At 41.9% G+C, this 27,866-nt stretch overlaps 2 protein-coding genes across 3 annotated transcripts; both read right to left on the bottom strand.

Moving 5' to 3' along the window:
• On the bottom strand, positions 1 to 21,842 carry hic2 (hypermethylated in cancer 2). Of its 2 annotated transcripts, none has more exons than XM_023832286.2 (2): positions 21,681 to 21,842; positions 1 to 7,406 (listed from the first exon to the last, which is right to left on the bottom strand). In XM_023832286.2, the coding sequence occupies exon 2, from the start codon at positions 7,374 to 7,376 to the stop codon at positions 5,640 to 5,642; it is 1,737 nt and encodes a 578-aa protein (XP_023688054.1). In that variant the 5' UTR covers positions 7,377 to 7,406; positions 21,681 to 21,842; the 3' UTR covers positions 1 to 5,639. The 2 variants fall into 2 exon arrangements, with proteins under 2 accessions (XP_023688054.1, XP_023688055.1); XM_023832287.2 differs by lacking the exon at positions 21,681 to 21,842 and adding an exon at positions 21,326 to 21,456.
• On the bottom strand, positions 17,659 to 27,011 carry LOC111854346 (uncharacterized). The gene is made up of 2 exons (XM_072709263.1): positions 26,116 to 27,011; positions 17,659 to 17,926 (listed from the first exon to the last, which is right to left on the bottom strand). Exons 1-2 carry the CDS (start codon positions 27,009 to 27,011, stop codon positions 17,659 to 17,661), a joined length of 1,164 nt encoding a protein of 387 aa, XP_072565364.1.
• Positions 27,012 to 27,866: the final 855 nt, after the last annotated feature.

Raw genomic sequence — 27,866 nt, 5'->3', positions numbered from 1 at the left:
TCTTTCGATCAAGCTTTTAATGAAAAGATCATAAAATAACAGTTTGTTTGTTTTTTTTCCCCACACTGCTGTACATTAAGACTGAGACACTGAACGCTGAGATCAGCTCGAAGCTGTACAGTGGAGTACTCTATGACACTGACGGGGCCACACTGCGGAGGCCCTGACCTGAATCAGTGCTCTGAGGAGATCGGCTGGCGGAGTGCTGCTGCAAGCGAGAGGTGCTCAAGGTGTGCGTGCATGCGTGTGTGTGTCTGTGTGTGAGAGAGAGAAAGAGACAGAGAAAGGAATGGCAGCCTATTTAAGTTTCAGTGCCTTTGCATTTCACCCTTCTTATGTATAATTAGCCACCTCATTGTACAACCTGATAAACCAGTAGCATTTTTTTTTCAATTAAAAAAACCCCCAAAAAAAATGTGTTTTTCAAGTACCACATTAGCAGCTATTTTGTCTTGTCCTGGTTTAAAACACACATTCTATTAATCATGAGGTTTATTGTTTTAAAAAAATAAAATAAAATACACACACACACTTTTTGAGTGTCGTTGAAACCAATCAGGGAAATTCAAATTTTTATTTTCGCAGCAAAGACTATGGGGCTATGAGTGGGAAGCAAACAAATGTAAGGAGTTAGAGTCACTAAAGCTTTAAAAGCAGAAAAACCCTGCTTTGTTTTGGTCTGCCGAGAGAGGCAGGGGGGGGGGGGGGGGATCTGTCACTGGACGCTATCAGTGGGGGGGCGGGGAACAGAAAAAAAGAGTCAGAAGTCAAAAATGTGCATCAGAAACAAAACCAGTTTCTGGCAGAAAACTCAAACAATAGACAAGTGGGTCGATGTGGAGTAGCTTTCAAAAAGAAGTGATAATTTAAGTCCTGAGTCCCTGATATCACTACTGTTAAAGCTTTTTAACACTGCATTATGACACAATAAGGACACAAAAAAAATATTACAGCACTACAATGAGGTAATGAGAAGAGCATGGACTGGTATGTGTGATTCAGGGGCAACTTAGGAGCTTCACAGAAGCACAAAGTGCATTTCATAAAGCTATTTCCATCCACATCTGCACACCGGGAGGGGAAAAAAATATGAATACTTAGTCACATTACAGAGGAGAAAAAAAGAAAGACGTTTGACACAGAGGGAGCTGGGAGTAAAGCACCTTGTTTCCCCAAAGACCTTTGGCATGAAGAGAGAGCAGGTCTGATGCTTCTATCATTTGGTGAAAAGACTGAAACTGAAGCCTTGACCCTCTGCTGTGCAAAAGCACTCCAACCAGCGGATGACACACAGAGCAAGCTACATTTGGAATATCCGTCACTCGAGCTGGAAGGTCCGGCACCGAAGGACAGAACGTCGGCTAAGGAATTGTCACGTGAAAGATTCAAAAAAAAAAAAGAGAAAAAATGCTGTGTAAATACCATGAAAACATTCGTTTTTTCCATAGCGCACAACAAAACCCTAAAGAGTGCTCATGTCTCGTCAGAGAATAAGTCAGAATCGCACAACGCACCACTGGCCTTGAGGGACCAAATGCCTCAGTTCTCTGCCGTAACTTCACAGGATATGGGTTTATGGCTATGTTCTGTGTGTCTTGCTTCTCAGCTTGAAATCCTGAAGAGGAGGAAAAAAAAGGAAAAAAAAAAAGAAACCAAGACAGACCCTGGAAACACCTTGTTTCACACAGAGTGAATTCTCAGCTAAAGTGGAAACAGGATCAGAAGAAAATAAATACATTCATCACTGACAATAATAGACATTTGATAAAAAAAGAACACTGTCAATAAGTGTTTGCACCAACTTTGATTGAAGTGAGTCCAGCCTGAGATTTGGTTTGCTTTTCCTATAGAGAAACAGCAGGCATTTCAGGAAAGTTACTCAAATAACAGAACACCTACAGAGAAACCCAATAATTCACAGTCATTTCCCATCAAAAAAGGATTCACATGCAATGTAAGCATTATCACTGATAGTATAAGGGTTATAAACAAATCAAAAGAAATCCTGAGGGGATTATTTAGGAGGTTCCATTGTCAATGTATACGTTGACAGCCCCACCCTCGTGTAAACAAGCTTATTTACATGTTTTTAGGATACACTCAAGCAGCAGTAGGGTCTCACCGAAAGATGATTGGGGTATCAAAGATGAGTATCACAACAGCTACTAGAAACAAAACTCTTTTATGGGGGGGGACAAAGATACACCACCCTCCCCCAACCAGCAACCATGTGCCTCAGTGAAGCTGAGGGCCAGATTGGGCGGTCACAAAAGAGGCATGTGAAAGGACAGCCCAGGCAGCTGGGCGAGGCCCCGGCAAGCGGCCTCTGCTGGCCCTTAATGCGCGGTGGCGGCAGCGGCGGCTCTCCACAAGGCAGCACTGCTCGTCGCTATTGTTTTGGCAGCAGACTACGGAAAAGCATACACAACCCTGACTGGTCTCACTTCAAATGAGGTCTGAAACTGTAAAAGTTTATGTAAACAATGAGATAAATACATACATATCTTTTTTTGAGCCACACAAGGTTCCATAATCATTCAAATGTGCTTTGGTTTAAAAAATAGGTTTGTGGATTTGGGTATGAGCTTTTTCTTAATTTTTTTTAATACAATTTGTGACTATTTGAAAACATTCTGGAACTAAATGACTAAAAGTAGGCTTGTTCTGAGCTGCCCTGCCTTTTATCAAGGACTTCTGTTTAAGTGAAAAAAGTAGACCCCAACCCATCTTAAAATCTTACATATGAAACTAGTGTTTTGTTTTCCCATAATTAAAATACAGAAAATCGATACAATACTATGTCTTACAAATGTAGCTGAAAGTCCAGCACTCAAAGGTGCAGAACCATCCCTGAAGTTTTTGAGTAGTATTGTCACAGTTTGGAGTTCATCTTTAAAAAAAAAAAAACAAAAATAAAAATAAACGTAAAAAAAAAATTTAAAACCATCATTCGACTGCGCCCAACGTCTTTGTGGAGAGCTAGATGTTACTCCGAAGAGCATCAGACTTCGGCCTGTACTGCATAAGTGCTGACAGGTATACAACTGTTTGAAGGCAACACAAGCTGGTTATCTACATATCTGGGGTGGGAGGAGCCGCCAGGAGAGCCTAAGCAGGACTCACTCTCCAATGAAGCCGCATGGAATTTCATTTGAAAATGCGGAATTGTATTTTTTGGAAATGCCTGGAAAATTTCTGGGGCCCAAAGGACTATGCTACACAAATTGGGGAGAGGGGGGTGGCAGCAACCAATATTAGAATCCCAATGGCTAGCACAGTGGGACAGCACATGTGCCTTCAACAGGGAAAAGGGCACGGTTTGATAGGAGATCGGTTTGTGCACTTAATTCAAGGACATTTTTTGACTGGAGGTAGTTATGAGGGAGGGATGTGAAGGAATAACAAGAAAAAAATCCAGGAATGCAGGTGCCTTCAAATAGTACACAAGTCTGACCACAGCTACATCCCAAAGACAAGACATTCTACAGAACATGAGACGGAGGGGTGTGGAAAGCCCAAGGACAAACGAGGAGAAATCAAACATAACAGGAATGCCTAAACCAAACACTCGCACTGAGGGTCCCTCCACAGATTTTTATAGGGCATATGACACATTGGACACCTTCTGCCTGACAGGTACACATTTTCCATAAAGACTTGCTTTGCAGTAACTGCTGATGATTCGAGAACCATTTTACAGGAACAAACAGTCTTCCTTTAAGCGGGTTTCCCGATTGCCGTTATTAGGTGTAATCGACGGCGATGGAATTCAAATTAGTCAATCTGGTGAAAAGCATATTGATTGAATGGGTGAGAAGCAGCCCAATGTGTCTGTAAACCCATCTTTCAAAACAACCATAACAAGCCTGCCCCAAAACTAACAAAGGAACTTCACATTAAAAATGATTATAATTAATTTTTTTTTGGTCTGAGGTGAAAACAGAAATGCTATAAAATCCTGATAAAGACAGGTAAATAAAGTGATGAGGCCCTTGTAACATTAAAAGGGAACATAAGGAAACACTGTAAACTTCTAGATCTGAAAGTTTACAGTATTACCAGCCCACCAATCAGCAGAAGTTTTACTAGCAAACCACAAAAAAAAAAAACAAAAAACAAAAAACTGTCCTTGGTCATAAATAGTCATTGGTCAAAATTCCTATACCACTTAATAATTGTAGAGTTCTTTTTTTCTTCTAAACCTAGAATAAAAATCACAATCTGTTTTGTACAAGTAAAAGAAAAATTAAAAGCGAAATAATTTAGTCTGCTATATATTTAAGCACATCTCTTTTTCAACTTTGGTTATGAACTTCTCTAGCAAAGCAAGTTAGTTTACCTCATTCCTCCTTGACATTCATTAGCTCTTTGGAACACAATTATGCACATCTGACCTACGATCAACCGTTTGCGCCAGGCAAGGCGAGGCGAGGAACGTACAGTACGTCAAAGAGGGGCAGTACAAGTTCACAGGAACCCCCTCTGAAAAAAAGCTCTTCTGACAGGAAATCCCTCCTTTAAAAACGAACCGCATAAAATCTAGCATTAAAAACCTTTGTTGAGAGATGGGCAGGTTAAAGCGTTAGGTTAAAAGTTACTATATTCTACACACTTTATACAATTAATTACATTAAGGAACTTCCACTAATCAATGTATTGTTCTTAAGAATAATTAAGAGGTAGCAAGATAACAAGTCTGTTTAAACTGACTTGTTTTTTTTTCTTTTTTTTCCAGTGGGGGGAGCAAAGCTATACAGACACAAAAATAAAAACAAAATGTACCTATAGAACTGGAAGTCTAGCCTACACCAACAAAAGCAACCCCCACCCCACCTCAAATCCCACAAATAACCCAAAATTCTTCCAGTTTAGAGACGTTCACAGAAAACATCACATCTCTTTTTCCAATAAGATCCAGTACCTCTACTATTTGCTTTAAAAAAAGAAGAAAATGAGCGCATCACAACAAAAACATATCAAAGACAACTCCACCCCTTACTTTTAAAAGCACTATCAAACAACTGTGAGAAGGATGTGCATGTTTGGAATACTAAAATAATCTGACCACAGTTAAGAAGACCACACCAAGCTCCTAATGCGATAGCCTGGGCCCGGCCCACACTGTTGACACTTATGCGTCAATTGTAACACAATGCTTTGAGGGAGCGTAATCGCAATGAAATTATTGCCTACATGTACGGTAGAATCCATTTGCCAATATTTACCAACTTGCTCGGCTGGAGGACTGACATATATAACAGGACTGACATATATATGTAGACAGTGAGTGACCCTCACAGCCAACAAATATCACGGTGCTGACACAGAAGAATGTAGGTGAAGGAGAAGCTTGTGGGAGGTTTGGTGGTTGGGAGCTTCGGGTGGTCGCGATGCGATTGCAGGATCCCAGTCACAATCACAGCAAGTAATTAAAAAATAAAGTAAAATAAACCTCTGCATCGAATCATACCCAGGGGTAACTTCAGAAACATCTCCTGTTGGTGTCGCTTCGATGCTGATGGCCCTTGCTGAGAGCTCTTCACTGGACGGTCCGTGTGCATCTCCGCCATCCGAATGCGTGCACATAAATTCGGGAGGGGAGCACGGCCGTCGAGTGGCGACAGCGGCGTCTTTGGCTTCTACGTGGGCGAGGTGTGCATGCGCAGGTGGCTGATGAGGTTGCGCTGCTGGGTGAACTTGCCGCCACATAGCTGGCACTCGTAGGGCTTCTCACCCGAGTGCACACGCATGTGCTCCGTCAGGCGGTACTGGCGCGTGAAGCGCATGCCACATTCCTCGCAGGCGAACGGCTTCAAGCCCAGGTGGCTGCGCATGTGGCGTGTCATGGTGCCGCGCTGCGTGAACATCTTGCCGCAGATGTTGCAGGGGAAGGGCCTGGTCAGCCAGTGCGTCTTCTCATGCTGCCGCAATGTGGCTGGGTCTTTGTAGCTCTTGCTGCACACCGAGCACTTAAACGGCCGAGGCTCGGCCCCAAAGCCAGTGGGTGCTGTGGGTGCAGACAGGTCCTCTGCCTCCTCCTCAGCCTCCTCCTCTTTGACATAAGCAGCCTCCTCCTTGATGTAGAGCTCCTCCTCTGTGTGCGTCTCCACATGGGCATTGAGCTGCTCCGAACTGGGAAAGCCTTTGCCGCATGGGATGCAGACGTACAAGTTGTCCCCAAAGGCTGGTTCGAAGCCTTCCTGCCGGTACACGTAGTTGGCGCTGGGATGACTGCCTTCGCCATCGCTCTGGCCGCTGTCCTCGCTGTGCTCCTGCCCATTTTCCACCTCCTCCTCCTCCTCTTTACATGGGAAGGAATGGTCTGAAGCAAAGCTGCTGCCACTGCCTGCACCACCACTGCCGCTACTACCAGAGCGATGCTCGCCAGCCGCAGGCCCGACAATGACGCCATTGGGCACTGCCCGCTCCTCGCCCTTGCCCCCCACCTCTCTCTTGGGCCATTCCTTCTTGCGTGCAACCTGTCGGGAACTCTTGCGGGTATGGACAGGCTCCGGGACAGGCTTGCTTTCCTCACAACCGCCGACACCCCCTACGTCCATGGGCTCCGCACTGTCCAGGCTTTGGGGGTTGGTGGCTGAGTCTTCGAATGAGGCACTGTTGGTTGTGGATACTGAGGCAGATTCAGGGGATTCCTGGGAGTGGCTGTTGGGACTCACCTCCTCAGTGGCAGTGCCCGCTGATGGACTCTTTTTGGACAAATCCAGGCCGAGCTCCTGGTCTCCACCACTAGCACTGCTGATGTTGCCGTTGCTGCCGTTGCTTCCATTCTTGCCAACTGAGCAATGGAGGGAGTTGATGGAGGCCTGGTGCAGGGGGCCACTGATGAACAGCTCATCATCAGACAGCTTGTCCTTCAGCAGCTCGTCCGACGGCTTCTTCTCACACTCCGTTGTGCCTGGGAACCGGTTTTGGGTGACAGGTGTGGAGGCTAGTCGCTGGTTCCGGACGGGCCGCACAACACAGGGTGTAGCGGGCTTGCCGGGCAGGGCTTTCCCGTTGCGCTTGAGCTTCTTTCTACACAAGGCCGCCAGGTCGTGGAGCTGGAGGTAGCTTGCCGCCGTCAAGAGGGCATTGAAGTTCTGCTCGTTGGCCTGGTCTGAGGACAGAAGCTTCCCTGTATAGATGAAGTCCAGTATCTGCCGGAACACAGATGGGTTGACCATCTCCGTGTCCAGGTTGATCAGGTTGTCATGGAGCACGAGTGACTTGAAGTAAATGCTGCTGGCAGCCAGGATGTTCTTGTGTGCCCGGAAGAGGGCGTTTTCCACAACGATAATCACATCGCACAGGAAGCCTTTGGCTCGCTGTTGATTTAGCTGCAGCAGCAATTGTTTGGCATGATTTGGCAGTTCCATTTCAACCTTGTCTTCCTACATCCACACAACCTAGAGCAGAAAGATAGGAGACTCAGGTCAGAGCTGAACAGCAACGAGTAAACCAGAAAAGTCACTTTAAATGAAAATTAAAAGTTGAATCAGGCCAAAAACTACTTCGTACAATCAAAAGTGACTTCAAAACCTCGCAATATAATTGCAGTGTTTCCCCTACCATTATATTAGGGGGGCGCCCCACCCCCCTCCAACGGCACCTCCCGTGCCCGCCCCTTGAAGGTCAAGTTAATTTTATTTCATTTTATTTTCTATATAGCGCCAGATCACAACAGAAGTAATTTAAGGTTACCTTTCCTATAGAACGGGTCTATATATTGTCCTTTTATCAAACAAACTAAATAGCCTTGTGTTATCTTATTTACACAACAGCTTGTCATTTTTGTCTCTATACGGTCGCGTGTTTACAATCCTCCCACCAGCGGACAGAGAGCGCGTTGGAAAATATGTTGCTTCAACCACCTGAAGAGCAGACAAAAATATACTGCAGTGACAAAAGCTGCACACTTTGTGGATAATTGTCATAAAAAGAAATGTTCTGATGTTTAGTTCAGTTGTTATATTGACTGCTGTCATTAAAAGAAACACATGAACACCATGAATCCTGTCGGTGTCTGACTGCCCCCCCCCCCAAAAAAAAAGCTGTAAACCTAGGGGAAACACTGAATTGGATTTGGCAATTGCTAAAATAATCCATGTATTTCCATTTATACCAAATTGAGAGTACAGGTATATATTAAAGGAGAATCATTTGCTAACCAGCACAACACTGCCAGCAGCCACCAAATGCAGGGTTGATCCTAGCCATTGCAGCACCCTGGATGAGAATTAGAGGTCGATCGATATATCGGCCGGGCGATATATTGGGCCGATATTTGGCATTTTTTAATGTATCGGCATTGGCTGATATCCAAGTGCATTTCACCGATTTACAGACAGGCACGTCTGCGGGCAGCCCAGTGTTATTGTTGCTGTGGAACACATGACCCATGCTGCCATGTGCAGGACCCCACCCAGAAGTTTTGGAAGAGTCCAGGGAGAAAATGATAAGACTTAAATTCTGATCTTTCAAAGACCTATTTATTTAACTGGTTTGCTATGAAATGTTGCTTTAAAAGAAAACGCGAGTGCTTTTGAAAGAGAATGTGAATTACGCTGTCGGGAACTGGCATAATGATTAGAGATGCACCGATACCGATATTCGTTTCGGTATCGGCGCCGATCCAGACCTATTTCACGGATCGAGTATCGGCCATGCGTGACCGATCCACGTCCTATGCCAAAAACGAAATAAGTAAGCAAGCAAGCAATGGCATGACAGCTCTTTCCCATTTTACATGTGTTTTTTTTGCGGCATTCAAATCGAACGCTATCGCTGCCCCTCAGTCTTTTTTGCTACTCAGTGGGTGTGAGTATAGTGACTTCCGCTTGCTGTGACGTCATGCGCATACCCTTCACAGTATGAGGAGCGTAAGATAAGACGTGACGATCAGGGAGTATTATACGCTTTTAACAGAAACCAGTAGCACAGCGATTTGCAATCTATGTAAAATACAGTTTTGAGGTGGGAATAGCGTTTAATGGACAATCCCATTTAACAAAGCGCACGCAACTGCGAGACAAAACAAAGCAATGGATGATTTGGGAGTCGCTAACTTTAATTGGACTGTTTTGCGAACTCGCTGCAGCTTGTGATACAAGAGGGGCTGCCATCGCAACAAAAGTGTAACTGCGCTGACACCAACGGGAGAAAAACTTAAAATTTTAAGCATTCGCCACTTGTGTATACTTGCTTTGAAGATATTCATATTGAACTGCAATTGCCTGAAAAATGCTTAAAACAAACGAGGTGGAACAGTACGTTATGTATGTTTGTAGTAGCCTAATTAAATATTTTTGTCATACATTTTTTCCATCTGTATTTACTACCTTAAAAAAATTATGTATAACAAAGTAATAAGAGCTCTTGTATCGGAATCGTTATCGGCAGTTGTGTATCGGAATCGGATCAGAACTGAAAAAATGTGGATCGCCCAACTCTAGTAATGATAATGAGCCTTCAACAAACTAGCTTACAGGTAACGTTAAGGATCATTGATTCTGACAGAGTTCGGAATTTGTTATGTGTTATTTTTATTGTTTATAAGTTAGTTATTGTTTACAAGTTGTATTGTGTTTATTAAGTTTATATTTAAATTTACACAAGTCAGTATTCAATAAACGGTAAGTTGAGAAATTTTGTGTATCGATTGTTTTTATTTGTGTGATATTCTAGCATGCAAATAGAAGGGAAAACGTCCAATTATCGGCAGCATATAATCAGCCTTCAGCTGACCCTGACTCCTAAATATTGGCATCGGCCATTGAAAAACCCATATCAGTCAACCTCCAATGAGAATCACCGCTGGTGCCCCCTGTCCCAAGCAAAGTGAAACTGGTTGGCACCCGTCTATAGGATTGTCCGGTCCTGACCAGAAGAATTTCTAGTGACAACTGCTTAGAGGAAAAAAATGTTTGAAAAACCGTTCAGATCATTGTCCTTATCACATTCTTATCCATGCCTCAGTCCTCCCATTCCGTTTAAACGAGTCGCTGAAAACATGCATAGTGGTGGATAAAGTGCCTTAGGAAGCCAGTTACTGTGACTACGAGTCCAAAGCCAGGTCAAGACAATCGAGATATGCAGATATCTAGTTATCACTCATCCACCTTCCAACTGCTTATTCAGTACAGGGTTACATGCCAGGAACCACAAGGCACCAGGCATTGGAACACCCTGGGCAGGGGGCCAGGCTATCAAGAGCCAATAATTCCTCACAGAGCCAAGAGATACTGGTATGGCAGATAACCAGACGCAACACCTAAGGCAGCTTTTAAAGATCAGGGCTTCCACCACCCCCTCAAACTGCGTGATCACACACACATTCTGAGCTGAGCCTGACACGCGTCTCCACCCCTTAAGGAGGGAAAGGGCACTTTGCTAAATGTTACTTGTTTCATCTCTTCCCTGGCCATGTCCCACACAGGAGCACATCTATCGTTATTCGGGGTGCTCCAGGAATGCTCCCCAGCCATTCATTATGCCCTGCTCATGTCAAAGGGCCGGGCGGGCCCCATTGTTCGCCTGTGGGGGATGGAGACTGCTAAAAGGCCGTGTGAGGGATTAGTGGCAACCTGATCTGGGAAAGCGGTGCACGGGGCAGGGATGGGTGTGGCCCCCAGCACTAAAGTACCACCTGATCCCATTCCAACTACCGCCCTGGCAGGCCATGGCTTGCTGCGCCATTTGCATTTGGCAAAACACGTCCTTGGCACTGTGCTCGGGGATGACAGTCTAGTCCACCTAAGAGAGTGAATGGATGGTGGTGGTGGTGGGGGGGGGGGGGGTGACAAACACACCCAACCTGCACCTTAATTCCCATTAAGCTCTTTGTTTTCAGAGCGACCTGCAAAGGGGGATGGTTTGGCAGCAGGCAACATGAGATAACCTCATAGATCAGAAGACGGCCAAGGCCCGAGGGCCACATTAACCCAGGGTTTCCGCGACATCACCTGGATCCCGCCCCGGAGAAACCAATCTCTCAGCTCAGATGTTTAGCTCATTCAGATGAGCACAACTGCCAGAGAGAAAGTCCTCACTAACTTTATATGCATGATATATTGAAAGGGCAACACTATCATGATGTACAGCTATCTAGAAATGGACACATGTGTGGTGGGGGTTTAGCTAAAGCCACAAGAGTACAAAGGACATGTTGTCTAACTAAAGATAGTCTAGATAAAAAGTTACTCAAAATTTCACTAGTTTCTTTCATCTCACCCTACCACTTAAAGCATGACTCCTTCTGCCCGGAAGCTCACGGTGGCATCAGGCAATATTTCACCGGCTCAAAATTCCAGCAAGTCATTACTAACTTCACCTAATTCAACCATATGTATAAATACATAAAAATCAATCATAAGCTTTACAAATAATTTCAATACGGGAAGAGTATGTGTGTAGTTACGATCCCCAGTCTGGGGTTGGGATGCAACTGAAGGGAAATGTCATAACAGTGTATAAGATTGTTTAATCTATCCTACAGCCAAACAGACACTATATTCCAAGGGTCCCCCATTATAAAAGAAAAAACACAGTAATTCCATATAAAATGTAAATATTAAAAATCCATAGAAGAACTAAATACAAACCTGAATAATAACAGTTGCCATATCAATAGAGAATTAAATTTACACATTAAAACCAGCAGCAGGTTTGCATGCAGATTAACACAACCCGACCTGTCATACGCCCTTTGCCAGAACCCAGTTCTGCACCGCGATTCCCCCACTGCACCCAGAAACGCGGAATGCCAGAGCAGAGGCCCTGCGGACTCAGAGCTGCACCACCCTACCTGACCTCTGGCTCCTATCAAAGGGAATCGTCCTGTAGGGAGAGTGTCTCATTGAGCCCTTATCTTGGAATCCAGCCTTCTGATTTTCAGACAAGACCTTCTTTTGACTGCACTGCTGTTACCCAAGCGGGGCGCAGTCTTGTGAGTATCTATAAATACCCAACTGGTGGTAATACAGCACTTATTCCAAATCTATCAATGACAACATCAGCAGTAAGTATGGCAAATCTCACATAAGGCAGTTCATACATGGCTGTCTTTAAATAGCTACACCTTGTTTGCTTCTAATATTAACAAGATTATGTTTTGCTCTTGATTGGACTACAGATGTGTGTCAGAATGCTGACAGTTGATTTTTAGTTATGGCTATTTTTAACTTAGTAAAATTATACATAAAGCCCGTGTTAGACAAGAAATCAAAATCATGTAAATCAATAGATACTTGAATCAGCACTCATTCAAAAGAATTATTTCAGTTTAAGGAAATCGCAGCAGCTGATCTGCTAGCACTCAACAGCTAGCGCAGCCAAATCAAAATGGGGGATCCAGACTTTGGTAAACTGCACCATAGTTTGATAAAACCAGACGACAACACAGCATGGCTGACATTCCCAGCCATTAGGATATGAGAATGGAGAGCTTGCCAGTTCCTGCGATGCTCAGAAGAATGTACAGGAAGATACCAGAGACGAGCTTGCAAGCATCCCAACATACCTTGAGTGGACTTGCGTTTTAAAATACTTTCAACAAAGCATGAAAGCAAACACATAAACAAGGCATATTCAAGCAATACTGGCACAAGACAAGCATCCTATGCTGTACCCTGTACCGTTTCCCAGCCTAATTAATGCTTCATAATTGCCAAACCTTGTGGAATTGCAAACCTCTTTCAATGCCCAAGTCTGACTAAAATATGTAAGTCGTATGTAGGTTCTCCATTATTTAGCACATGCATTTTAAAGTAGGCTTACTGGATCCAGCCCAGATAGAAAGGTCTGAAAAGGACTCCCGGCAATATACGCTGTTGAAGGTCATCATGAGCTAACCGTCCTTTGGAATACGCTGTTCCATCCCAGGAAAGGTGTGCCTGAGCAGACGAAATCCAAAAGGAGCCCAAGCCGGTCAACCGCTCATTCAGAGCAGGATCACAGGGGGAGGGTGAAGGGTGGAGGCAGCAAAAATCCAGGGGTGAGGGGAAAGGAGCACACCCTCTTAGTATGACCACGTCATTACTGAGCTATAACCAGCATTGGGTCAAAATACAGAAACATATGAGCAATCAGAGACCATCCAGCGCCATTTAACCTAGCAATTCTTTTCAGAATTCAGTGCAAAATTCCTACACTAACAGCAAGGTCATTCTAATCAAATTTATATCAAATGATATACAATGTACAGAGCAACCACTTATGCCTATAACAGGTCATAAGCACACGCACACAGACACACATGGTAATGCATAAACAGACGAACAGAGCAGTACGGTGAAAGCCACAATGCTTCCTGGAACTGATATGACGACAATGATGTATGGCGAGCTAATACCTGCCTATGCTCCAGCCATGCTTAACCAAATAGGCCCCTGACTGAAAGCACAGGCCTGAGACAGGTGTACACCTTACATATTAGCAGTAAACAGGGAGCTCCCACATAAACACACAGTGACACACTACAGGACATTCAGTGTTACCCGTTTAAATGAGCTGGATGATATTAGGAGTAAAACAGCATCACAAACCAACTGAAATCCATAGAAATGCCGACAGAATGAAAACCACAGTGTTCTTTTTCATACAAGAAATTTCTTGTTTAAACAAGGAAGTATGGACCCTGAATGGGATAGGTAACACAAAAAACACACAAAACTTGCCAATTATATAACCAGATTAGCCTAATAAATGAAAAAGATGCGTTGGATAAGCTTTCTAGTTTTCTGTGTGAAATGTGCTGCCATTATAGACTGTAATAAGACCAGAAATAAAATTACTGATACAGAGGAAAAATAGTTTCCAAATAAAAATCTGTCAGTATTTGCAGTCCAGAGGATCAATGATCATCCCATTTCTTTAAAACTGATATCTATTGATATTTCTAACATCTCCAGTTGAATCAACTAACTGACCCTTTCATCATGTCCAAAAATTATGGATACAAAACGTTTATTACAAAGGAATATTTCATTACTACGAAACACTGATGTTTTTGATAAACTTTGTGTTATTCATATGGAGAAATAATTAAAATACAAGGAGTGGGGATTGAAAAAAAATGAATAACTTGGTAATTATTTATTTTTCCTGTAAATAGTAGGGAAACAAATTCTGTGGAATCTTATGATTTTAAGCACAAGTAAATAATGGTAAATTGATAGATGGCAATTCAGCTGCATCGATCTGTAACATCAAAATTCATTATAAACCCTCGTAAAGGATACTCCTACTTCTCTCACGCCGACATGCTGTAAGAAGACGTGCAAAGAAGCAGCACCGGCACGCTAATTTCCAAAACATTGAATGCTGTGGAATATTCATTGACATTTGTAAAGAAAACACTAGCTGATAATCTTTGTACTATGATGCTTTTTTTAAACTTGCGGTTCTTATGCAGCACAGAATGCTTTCTCTCATGCCATGATAATCTTTGGCTGATATTTTAACTTTACCAATATTCTAAGTTAGCAGCAGCAGATCTAAAGAGACTACTCAGTATCAGCGATATTAAACAAAATATATCAGTATCGGTCAAAATTTGTATTTAACGTTCCATGGTGAGGTTATTTTTTGTGAGGTTATTTTTTTCTTAGTGAAGTTAAAAAAGGTTTGACTTTAGGTGATCAAAATAATCTATTAATCGAATCCCAGCAACAATTAAAGATCTAATGAATCAAATCAAATCGCCTTGGGGCCAACGATTCACATCCATTATTTTAAAATACGCTATAAGGACATACAGACGCTCCACTACTTACGAATGAGATACGTTCCGAACGGCTGTTCGTAACTTGAAATGTTCTTAAGTCATTATTCAACATCATTTTAAGGGTATACGCTAGTACAAAGAACTTGGATGCTGGGAGTACACACGCTACGCTGCTGCACGGTGGGAGTAGCGGCCAGAAGTCATACTAGGCGGAATTGGTGCGCAGAAAAAAAAAAAAAGGTGTTTCGGACAGGAAATGGGAGCCCAACGAACACAATTTGGACTTACAGTCCTCTTCGTTCGTATGTCTGAGAGTTCGTAAGTTGAAAGTTCGTAAGCAGAACAGCGTCTGTACTTAATTCTAGAGAAACTGTTCCATGAAAGTTAAAAGGGCTAATCATACTAAAGCTGCAGGACACGATGGCAGAGCAGGTTTTGGCCGAGACCCTCTTATTATTTATGGGTTCAGGGAGACCAGCAAGCTCCTAAGAATCCGCATCACTCTAAACACTGGATAAGGCAACTTTCTATTGAAAGATAAAACAATTAACAGCTGTGGCACAGGAAAAAAAACCAATATACCATTGCTGCCCTCAGGAGCCAGTGCTGGGTATCCAATGTAAACTGCTCAATATACAGCGCTACCCCGTGCACCACTGTGCCGCCCTCAGTATTACTGTAAGTCTGCACCCTGTGTGATGTCAACACTGCTTGTTATACACATGCAATGATCACATTGCAAGGGCTGTGGTAGTCAGCTGGGTTAATTCAATCCAATACATTTTTAAGACAAGAAATGCACAAACAGTTTTACTGTGACAGGAACCCAAAACTTAGTCTTTGAAATTTTAATGTGGGTTCCAAGATTGTAGGTTAATTTTATTTTTTTTTTTTAAACGAAGTCTAAAGTTTTACTGCAGCTGCTTTTGCATGAGCTCTGAATATTGCTGTTGGACTCTCACAGACAGTGAGGCTAGTTTGTGAAAAACCTGAGTGAGGAGAAAAGCAAACAAGAGCTGGTCACAAAAAAGACATTTGTCTTTTGCTGTATGGAAATATTTTGGATTACATAGAGACATTGAGATTGAGCAAAAGCAAGTGATTTGTCGGCACTGCTTTGTCTTGGGGCGAGACTACCAACTTAGCAGAGTGCATTTTTAGATAAGTTCCATTTGGCAACAAATTATATTTAGAATGGTTAATTAACAAATATTAGATGCTTATCTTGAACCATATTATGTAAGGCTAAGTGATGGGGCAATTATCTTGAGATACAGGAATCGTACAAAATAAATTAGGCTAAATTATTTAAGTCGAAATGAAGACAAAGACTAGGCTACTCCAAGAGGCTAAAGGGAAAATGGTTTATAGCTATCTATAGCTATCTCTTATACTTTGGTTAATCTGTGGATGTCTCCTTTTAAGATGGTATCGCATCACAGTCGTATTGTTGTGATATTCCTGCTTTGCTGTACTGACAGATTGCCTTTTCATTTAATGTAAAGTGCTTTCGCCATCTATTTTTGGACCCTCATCCGCTATTTTCTAGCTTCCTTCCTCCATATTGCAGAGTAATCGAGAATGCAAATTTTTAAATCAATGCTTTATAAACTCAAGTTTAATCAAGTAATCGCGACAGCTCTACAGAAAAACAGAGCACACAGCGAAAGGCAGCACATGCGGGGGCTTGGCTGAGTTCTGGGGGTGTGGAAGGACGTCCTCCGGAGGGAAGCTCGCGCCGGAAGCCTGAACACTCAGAGAGACATTAGCGCTGAGCTGGGCCAGAGCGGCATATTCAGCAGCTCAGTTCCGAACTCCTTCAAGTCCAGGCATGAGAAGCCCTGAGCTTCGCCTGTCAGGAGATTCCTCCCAGACTCCATTCCCCCTCAAATGGGAGATCACAGAAGGGCAAATAAATAAGATTAAATTTAAAAAACTTCCAAGCTTGATGTTACTGCTCAAGAGTGCTGGGGGGAGGAGGAGGAGTGTTCTCTTCCAATATAACAACCAACCCCCCCCTACCTAATGCCCCCACTCCAGCTGCCCTGCTGGTCTGCAGTACAGAAGTGAAAAGGCTAATCCTGACCTGAGTGCAGATGAATTCACACGGGCACAGACATCAGCTACGGCTGAGATAGGAACATAAAACACATTGTTCCCCAGTACTGACCAGGCATGTGCTTCAGCAGCAGAGTGTATGAGATCTCTGATATCGAAGGCAATTGATAACAAAGCAAATTTAAAACAAAGCAGCAGCTTTCACAATGTCCAGGGAGCGACCACCAGCATGGACACGCAAAGCTCACTCCCTTATGCACCCTAACCCTGACTGTAAAGCGCCGCAAAGCGATCACCAACAGCAATACGTCTGTGATTCTGCAATCCCTCTACTTCTAGTAAGACTTCCATAGCACACTTCTGTGCTGGGTATGCAAAAGTCAGAGAGCCCCTAACAGAAGAGAGACTGGGGGGGGGGGGGGGACACAGAAGAGGCAAAGTCCAGCAGCCCAGTCATGTGAAACCCGAGGCAGAGGCTGGTGAAGTATCTGATGCCCTATGGCTACTCGACTGAGGCTCGCACACGGGGGAGGGTAGGGAGAGCAAAGTATGTGTCCCTGCCCATTGACAGGACGGGGGCTGCCTCACTCCCCCACCCTAGAGGGACGGCTCGCCCCAGTCCACCGGGGCCCTCTCAAGATTTTTAAAAACTCCTCACCTGAACCACTAATTCCCTGGAGAAAAAAATAAAACCACTTGTCAGCCAATCAATAACCTATAAAAGTATGCTGTTTCCAAAGCTCAAAGGGCCCTGTCGGCCAGTGAGCCCCCCTGGAAGCAGGGAATAAATTACGGTGAGCGAGCGGGTGCAATGACCCCAGACTTCAAGGGAGATTAGGAAATCCATCACTTACACGATGGGGAAAGGCGAGAGCTCTTCAATTAGCTCGCAAATTTCCACCGTGCCGGGTCATCCCTCCTTGCCGGGCTGTGGAGCGGGTTTGGGACACAAACAGAGGCCTGATGCACAAAGCCAGTGGGTGGCATGAGGCGCGGCAGAAAAAAAACCCCCGGCTGGGGCGCGCCAGCCGGCTTTGCCACACGCCCAGCAGCTCTGTCACGTAGCCCTCCTTAGGCACTGCACACACTCCGCATTCCAGCCGCGGAGCCGCGGCGTCAGGCGGGCGGATGGCCTCCCCGCACGTCCTGGGGAGCGGCCACGAGCCAGGGCAGAAAGGAGGCTACAGGGCACACAGCGGGCGGGAGGAACATACACCAGCGAGTCAATCGCTGCACAATGGGGGAGCCCCCCCACCCCAAACTATCAGCCAGTACTTCCTGCAAGCCCACGCTTCTCTGTACATGACCCCCCTCCCCCTAAACGATTCCATTCGTGCTTACAAAACTGCCCCCTGGAGAACACTGACCACATCCCCAAAAACCCATCTTCACTCCCATTTACCACCAAGACAGATCCACGCAGTGACACTCTGACACTGTACTTCCACTCTGGAAAGACACCAGGACTATTTTAAATTAATCTGGCGAACAGACGTTTTGTGGCATAAGGTCCTGTTTTTGACCAAAACAAAAATAAAACCAAATCGGGCAATTAAGAAAGGTCTTCATTGGCTCTTCAGAATATTCAGACATTTCCACAGAACCACACACACAAAGCATACACTAAATTAATATAAGTGCCATTAAAGTTCAACATAGAAACAAAGACGAGGCATTCCTGGCACATTAAAAGAGCCACGCTATAAGCTCTCACGCGCTATTTAGACGACAGGCATCCAAACATAACTAATCATACGGGACATCAATCAATGTATGACTAAAACATTACACTGGGTAATTACTGCACAAAGACAAACCCATGATAGTTTGATCCGAATACCCTAAAGGAGCACTAGTGACTCATTTTAATATTTTAAATGTTAGTTACAGGAATGTTGTTTCTGTAACTGTATGGTTGTCACCATTAGCAATGGGTTTAATCATCAATTAATGTCAAGGAGACACTGCCAGGGCAGAATAATACCAGAAACGACACTTTTTCAAAAATATATAGCGACAGAAGTGAATCGCACTGACCTAGGCAGTATAGTAAATGTGAATTAAGCCAGCAAGATATCTGGACCATTTATTAGTGCGCTGGTCCTCAAGGGCGCGACAACAACTGCACCCTACTTGTAACCGACTCCAAAACCTTGAAAAATAATAATCAAATGTAACTAACAGTAAAGCCCTCTGCCATTGACACAACCCTCCGCAGAATCAAACAGACATGGCAGCTGACCGGGAGAAATTATACTGGCTAATAGATTACAAGCACAAAATAAAAATATATATATATGAAAAAGAACCACATTGGTCATGAACATTACTGCAATACTATAAATCACAATTAATACAGGACATTGAATCCAAATTGGCAATCACTACAGATTTCACGTCATCATGAGCCCAAGGCACACTCAAGCACAGCAACCTAACCGCCACCTACATGCATTTTCATCCCAAAGAAAATGAAAATAAATCTCCTTAGTAGCAAAGTGCTTGTAAATACCATACATTTACTTCCTTTTCTTTTCATCAAGCAGGTTGGTACCTTCAGGTAGGATTCTTACACAAACAGCCTCAGGAACATTGTCCAATCTGACACAGATAACACATATATACCACACCAAATAACTGGCCTCCCTAAGAAACTAAATAATGTACAAGGTTGTCTTAGTGTAACCCAATATAATGCTGACAAAAACTCACACTTATAAAGGCCCAATAATCAACTTTGGGGGGGGGGGGGGGGTGGTTGGGGGTTATATTTGCTGGTAGAAGACAGGTGGGCTGCAGCAGGTCAACGGGTTGTGGATTGTACACCTGAACTCGGAGCCAGATTCAGGAGCGTCACTGAGGTACCCGAAGTTCACCAGTAAAAATTAGGATTTCCCCCCCAAAGCATAAAGGAGGGGGAGGGACACACTCCCCGTACCCTGCTCAACCATTTCAGAGCTTCTGTGCAAGTTCTCATTTCCACAAAATACACACCAATCGTAACACTTGCCTTTTAATTATTCTTAAATTACTTTTTAATTATTAAGTCCAGACAATTGTGCCAGCTTTGTAAATACCACAAATTGGATTTTACTACTTATCAGTTACCAGAATACCATGTATACGTACTTTGAGCGAATAAAAATCAAAATGAACGACATTTTAAGGCCGGCAGGTGATTGATTCCGATCTCAGTATTTGCCTGGTCAAAGACATGCATTTTGAAAATTGTTTCCTGCTCAGCTCTTAAAAAAATCAGGCAAGCTTTAATTTAGTTTAATTACATCCTGATTATTATTCAATTTGAGCATGTAACTAATCAAGTGACTGGTTAGGCCAAATAATGGCATATACACGGGAGAAGCAACTAACCCGAGGATCATGCTAAGCAGTGCTGAAGCCTTTAAAGTATGCTGGATATTCCTTTAAGACCAGTATTGTATTACGTACTATTACCTACCAATATGAACAAAAGTTAAAATTGCTTTATGATTTGTCCAAACTTACACACATTTTAAATCTAAATCTACGCAAATCCTATTTTTCTTTTCCACAGCATTGTGTGGCAATCTTTTTTTTCGAGTCAGCATAATTGAGCAATGGTCACTTGTAATCAGCAAATCCTCAGGTCATTTTACAGAGCAGATATTCAGAGCAAGTACTTCCCCAAAAACACGGCTCTTCAATCCGGTTTTCATGCAAAATAAATCGTTAGAGATACAATTTTCCTCCAAAGTGACCCCCCCCCCAAAAAAAACCGGTCAATCATTGCGATCGCCTTCAATTCTCACCAAGTAGATAGTTAACGCGTGTAATCTTAGTTAAAACATGAAGTGACCTTCTGTACGGAAAGTGACAAAAAGCCCTTATAACTGTCCCACATGAACGAAGAAATAAAAAAAACAAACAAATGCAAGCTATTCCGTCAGATTAAATGCCCAAGATATATCCAGGGCCTTTTAAAATACACAATATACTAGTTTAGCCAGCGAGAAACGCCAGAGAGCTGGTGAAATTTAAACGAAAGGTCGCAATACAAATGACTACCCGTACATAACACTGAAATAGTTACTGTAGCATTCCAATTAAACCTGGAGACCTAACACAAATTCAAAAAATAAAGACCATTAATCGGAAAACGATAAATACAAAGAAACATCCCAGTCAAAAAAAACTCATAAGGTGATAAAACATCAAAATATGCCTCCGTACTTTACCTGATTCCATAAAAAGGAAAAAACAACCAGGCTAATCTATTAATCTATTTTTAATTAACTGAATTCCTTTTCTGAATCTATCGCAAGACAATTGCAAAAACAATTTACATGCGCTTTATTCGTCTACATTATCTAATCCGCGGAATCGAACTGCACTGTACATAAGTATTTACATAAAAATGAAAGCATTTACTTCAAACCCCCTGTTATTTCGTAAATAAATAAGAGAAGGCTCATTTTAATTTCTTCAGCTAGCGATTTTGTCAGTTCGCCTAAGCATTTGCCCATTATTGTCCCCCCCCCACCCACCCCCCAGGAATAAACTAACCTGGGTATGTCCTGATACTGTCAAAAATATACACGTATGATAAAAGGAACAAATAAAACACGCCGCGTATTAGCTAAAATTTACCATTGCAAAAACCGCGTTGCATTTGCTTAATTCCCATACTGTTGACGTTTCCCCAATAGTTAGACAAAAACGATCTTGCCAAGCTGGTATTACTGGGTCTAAGAGTAGGCACTATGCAGGCGAATCCCCGTTTTTGTTGGCACGCAATAGAAGCGCATTTTTAGAGGAAATCCCAGGTCCAAAGAAAAGCTGCATCGATTGGGAAATGCCGGCGACAGATCACAGCAAGCCTCCATAGGTTTAACAAACAGCCCGAATTGCATTTTGATACCTTTAACATCGGTAGGAGCGTCCTCGATTCAACACCCTTTCTCATCTCACAGCCTTTCGAGCGCCATCTTGCAAGCTTGTGACGTTGAGCTCTCACCCCTGACCCAAATTTGAATAGAAGCCAACCGAAAAGGAAGAAAGGGGAGAAAAACATCAGCCCAGTGTGTTTTTTCCTCGCCGATCTTCCTTCCCCACTCGTTCCAGTTTTGCAAACAAGCCAGTCTAAACACCATCACCATCATTATCGCTCAGGTGGAATAATTTAATTCGCGTTGTCTTTTCGAAACAGAAATATAATCGGATGTACTGCAACGCCACGCATTTATTTAATCTGCAATGAAAATATATTTATGGTCTTATATATATATAATTCTACCATATATATGTTCATCTGCATTTCTCTCGACATTCGTAAGTTGTAAACGACATATATGTAATATCACAAAAGCATAGGCCCAGCGAAAAAAGAATGTATCAGTATTCATTACATGTATGAATTTTATCAGAATGAGTCAATGAATGAAATGTGAAATTTTGGTCAGTTAATGTGTATTATGTTTTTCCGCTTGACACCCTGATATTTGGTAGTCCATTTTAGCCATGCGTTTGTGGAAACTTAACCAGAAAATTCGTTATGGACTATCTACTTAATTGCGCTATACACTTATGCTGATTGTATTTTGCAGCACATATACATGCCTTAGCGCAATAACACAGGCTGTACGTAATAAGGGTATGGTAAAGCTAACCACACGACCCCTGTACCAGATGTTATTAACGGAAGTGAATGGAGGATCCCACTAGCTCCCTTCCCCCAACAACGTCCTCAGACAACCTTAATTGTTTACACCCCTATAAAAATGCCAATCTCAGTGAGTGATCTTTACAATTATTTGGCGGTCTAAAGTATGTCGCTAATGTTGGCACTGTAATAATTCTCAACTGTGCCTAATATCAACATGCTTATTTGCAATATACACAGACTTTCCCTCATGCTTACACATTGCGTATAAAGGCAGATAGTGTTAGACAATTAACCATAAATACATAAAATGCAAGTCATTGGTTTGAATTTTCAGGCTTCCTCCATAATAATAGACAGCTGTAAAACAATTGGGGATTTACAATGTATTCGGCCTATATATATCAGCGGTGAATATACACAGCGTGTCCTATGTATAACCATAATTATAACCATTTGTTTAAATGTCAGTAATTTTATTTCTGTTTGTATCTCAGGAAGTCACAAGCTATTTCAGATTTTATTCCCAGAGAAAAATACATGCCACCGACAAAACAAGAACATTGCGGCATTATAGACGTAGACTACTACAGGGTTCCCCTGACACCCCGCGGTTACCATGTAAACTACACCCTGAAACTAGTCAGGAAATACAGTATGGCGCAAAATGTATAGTCTCTATACACAGAAAGGTGGCGCAATTCAACATGCCCTAGCTTGCTATGCAAGCATTCCAGACCACATATCAATGCGTAAAAACAAGTCAGGCCTATACGAGTATAAATCGAAATAAATCAACGTTGAAGGAAACAACTTGAATTGACATAGTATATCTGCTATTTTAAATTTTCAAATATATATTTTTAATTAAACTTGCTTTAAAAATACCGTTTAGTTATGCATATATTGTCATATTTTCACTTATCTAACGTACATGGGCCCGTTTAACGGAATATTTAGGCTACATTTAACATCGTGTAGGCTGTGCGTCTCACTCGCAGATGCCCGGTTTCTCGACCGCACGTCTGTACTGCAGACATTCACGTAATTTTTTCGTAGTCAGTTATCTCTCCTTTAACCCCACCAATAACATTAATTGGAACGATGCCTATACCCATCAATAACTGTTATGATGAAGCGATGATGAAGCAATTTTGTACTGCGCATTGTATTTCATTTGATGCATTCGTTTAATGTTATTAAGCAGATTGTGTTTTCTCTCTGTTTAGGTTACCATGTGAATCATATATAATAGACATTTATAAATAGTAAGATATAACACAATTACTGTTCGAAATGGAACACCGTTGCTGCACGTGTTTTTGTCTATCGTTACAATTCTACCATAAATTTGCCTATATAGTTATATAAATAATGCAGCATATCTGCATTTTCAGCCTCGCTACTGTGAACAATTGGTCTTGTCAACGAAAAGTACATTAAACAGGATAAAAAAACAGTGCAAAAATATTGCCTTTGCGACTGTCTGATTCTATGCTCTAAATAATGAACTGGGATAATTGATAAGCAGTTAAGTCCACCGCTCTACTTTTCGTAGAAGAAAATTTTCGGGCGACATCGACGAATTTTCGCTTCCATTTTTGAATATTTTTCAAAAATTATTTGAGACAATTTTGTAATTCCACGAACAGAAACCGAAAATTACGGTAGTCGGTGTTACATTTTATTTGATACGCCATGAAAACAGTACGTGAGTACAGGAAAACATGTTGTTAAATACAAAAACTGTAACGGAAACACAACCATTTCGACTGAGATGCTTAACCTTTCTTTTGCTTTTTTCTTTATATATTTAAAAACATATTTCATATGCTATAGCTCTCTGTGTAGTTGTACGTTCCTTAAATGTCCAGAATAAAAGAAAACAGAACATCTTAAACTAAGATCTCTAATATGACATGGCATACCAGAACATTTACACATTTAGCATGTAATAAAGCCGTTTGTAGTGCAATGTAGTATAGTCACAAATATAGTCACATGTCGTATAATCACATACGTAGTCACATGTAGTATAATCACATACGTAGTCACATATATATTCACATATAGTCACATACGTAGACCTATAACAATTCAAACTATATCAGATAAACTTTTTCACATGCGTTGTGGAATAAGGATAAAAAATGTTAGCAGTAGTTTCAGACACCATATTTCTTACGTCTATGTAGACTATAGTTCCTACAAAGCATTTTCTGTCATTTAATAGCGTGACCATTAATATTTCGTTGCAACATGTTCCATATTTCCTAATTACTGGCTATTACGGTCAGGGTCACAGGGTGGGAGCCAATAGCATAGGCTACCATTCTGCCGCGGATTACATTACACAACATGGACAATTTGGTGACAGTAATTAACCGAGCTGCATGTCTTTGGACTCTGGGAGTAAATCCGGAATACCCGCTCACGCCACATTTTTGTAGCATGCAAACTCCACAAGCGCGCGCGCACATACACACACACACGTTTGTATTCATATCTTTGTGGGGACCGTCCATTTATGCCTACGGAAAAATCCTCATCGCAACAATGACAACCTTACCCCGTACTCATCCCTACCCTTAACCATACATAAATAACCAAACAAAATACAAGACCTTTGATATTTCTAGTTTTCTGATTGCATTCACAGATTTTTATAAAATTGAGTCTCCCTTTGTGGGGACACACAACGTCAAAATAAGTTTTTAAAGTCATTACACACCCAGACACACACACAGGCGCCATTCACACACCCAGCCCTGGGGGTGTAAGGCAACAACGCTATACCCAATAACGCAATTTACATATTGTTTGTGTTTGATGTATTTTTTTTCATAGCTAAATATAAGCATATAAAAAGAACAAAAAAAAAACATAAAAATGTACAATGTGCCTTCTCCAATACGAACGAAAGACAGCTATTTGATAACCTAATCACTCTTGAACAACAAGAAGAAGAATATTATTTTCATAAGGTACACAAAGGTACACAACAGTTTCAATGCGGAATAAAAAGTTACTGTTAATATATGGCATATATATTACAGTAGGATAAAGAAGTATTATGCGCTTATTATTTGAAGCATTTGTTTTCTTATTTAAACAAGTTTCAAATTAGTACTTAGAGGTACATCATAAACTGTGAGCTCGTTGATATATTTTAATGTTGGAACAGAAATGTTTAAATGAATCAAATGATTATGCTAGTTATACTTTGTGCAGCAAGTTGGTCGAATGTCCAGCGGATCCATGGTTTTTATTCCGCACTCACCCTAAAACGGGACAGATGAAACGTATATTATGTGCATTTATACTGTTTATACACATTAATTCTGTACATAGAAGCAGACCGTCAGCGGGAATTTGGTACATTATAATTATTTTTTCAAGACGCATTTATAATGCAGAAACACCTGTTCGAGTTCAACAAAAAATGGTGGCATTTATCTTATTGATTTCACAGAAATTAGAAATGTGGCACAAAGATGATAAGCGATAAAGACTGGGACATAACACATCACATTTTAGCGATTGAGTGTATTCAGTATTCAGGAATTGTGCTCATAAAGGTAGATAATTATTTAATGGTGAATAACAGCAGTAACACACCATAATGTATTTCGTGAAGTAACCGTATAAAAAGGGTGATAGACAAACATGTTTCTTTCCAAACACGCTTACTTACCATCTGTCATTGCATAGCGGTCTCCAAACTTTGGTAAACAGCGTTTTCCTTAAAGACTGACAACCTCTAATGTACAACAACGGGGTGAGGACCGCATTTACTCTGGGCAAAATGCGCAGAGGGTCTGTCCCCTCATTTTGAAACGCGTAACAAGTGGATCCGGCAAAGTTACATATGATAATATGAAGGAAAATTGGTAACCATGCACACAGGAAGAACACGGCTACCATGATTATAAGATACACGGAAGACCGTTTTTGTTCTCTTTCTATTGATGGGGGCTCCCTCTCCAACTGATACTTTGCAATGAAAAATAATCGTATGTTTAGGCCTATCATGATTATTACAGTGAAGATGTTGCCCACAAACGTGCCAATTCCAGTAACTCTTTTGGCGACTCCCACCGTTACCAGGTTGTTCACCGCAACGATTATAAAGGCGTAAACCCAATAAGCCAAAATGACCAAAAGTGTACGATTGCGTGTCATTCTTTGGGAATACTTAAAAGGTGAGGCAACGGCATGATACCTGTCAGCCTGCGCGGCTAAAATGGCCATATAAGAAAGGCCTAAAAATGTTGGAGCAATATAAAAGGTTCGCGTTGGTGAGTCATAGCTGTCCCTGACGTTCAGGACCCCAACATAATAATAGGAAACCCCAGTACAGATATCGCTGACACAGGTACTCGACATATACATGAAGCGATTTTCGCTGCGGAGTGATTTATTCAGCATAACTGAAATTAGTACCGAAAAATTAAGAAGTATTATCGCTGACGCTAGAATTATGCTGAAAAGGAACAGCAGCACATTTCCGAAGCTATCTAGAGGTAGGACCGTTGAAATTTCCTTTTGTGATAGAGTGGAAGAACCGTTCATGCCATCCAAAATCGACATTAACCTGAAGTTTGCTATAGAGAGATGTGGCCGATCTGAAGATTAGAGCCACATTTTAAAGAAATGGTATGGGACAAAAGTCTCTGAAGATGCCGGACGGGGAGGAGTTTAATACTCAGAAGTAATCGAATATAATTAATGCCTACGGATGAGCAGGCACGTAGCCGTGCGGTCTCACACCTCCAGTGTCTCGGGTCCGATTCTTGTTTTTTTGTGCCTGGGGCACGTTTGCACAGGTTTGCTGTTTGTATTCCATTTTGATAGGTAGGCCTAATTTGTAGGTTTAGTGAATTGGTGTCCATAAAAGTTCCCCAGGTATATAAACTGCAATGGTCCACACTGTGTTACACAAGATCTCCAACCAGAAATGGATGGATGGTTATAGCAGATGGATGGGTGGAAATTTGTGCAATAAGTGTTGTGGTAACTTCCTGAGACTTGCAGTAATAATAAGTAAAATGAGCCACGTTTTTCACATGTGTGCATTTTTCGCAATACTAAATCTTCCATTTGGTACAATTTAGACTAATCTCATAACAATGCATTAAACTCTTCACATTAGACATGTTATGATAGGGCCATAAAACAATGTATGACTGATCTGTTCATAAGATAAAAAACTCTTTGGACCAACAGAGAAATCAAGTCCGTTTTGTTTCATGATGCTAGGGATGGAAGAAGTTAAATCTAAGAATTGATACAGAATTTTGTAATGATACATGAAACATATTGCAATCAGCAACCAGTCAATCTTAGTGTCATGAAGTACTGTAAGTATTGAGAAGCATTACAATGACATAATTATGCTTTTTAAAAGAAACTCAATGCTACATGCACTTCCAGGAGGCATAACAC

Source organism: Paramormyrops kingsleyae, chromosome 2 (assembly GCF_048594095.1).
Source record: "Paramormyrops kingsleyae isolate MSU_618 chromosome 2, PKINGS_0.4, whole genome shotgun sequence".
NCBI lineage: Eukaryota > Metazoa > Chordata > Actinopteri > Osteoglossiformes > Mormyridae > Paramormyrops > Paramormyrops kingsleyae.
Note: the sequence above shows the minus strand (reverse complement) of the source record. Positions and strands in the feature narration are given on the sequence as shown.

Bases quoted from the DNA above. Each gene is read 5' to 3' on its own strand.
- hic2 (XM_023832286.2), bottom strand. From the start codon at position 7,376: ATGGAACTGCCAAATCATGCCAAACAATTGCTGCTGCAGCTAAATCAA.
- LOC111854346 (XM_072709263.1), bottom strand. From the start codon at position 27,011: ATGTCGATTTTGGATGGCATGAACGGTTCTTCCACTCTATCACAAAAG. The intron at 17,927-26,115 runs GTAAGTAAGCGT...GCCGCTCCCCAG, and splicing joins CCGCTATGCAATGACAGATG to GACGTGCGGGGAGGCCATCC.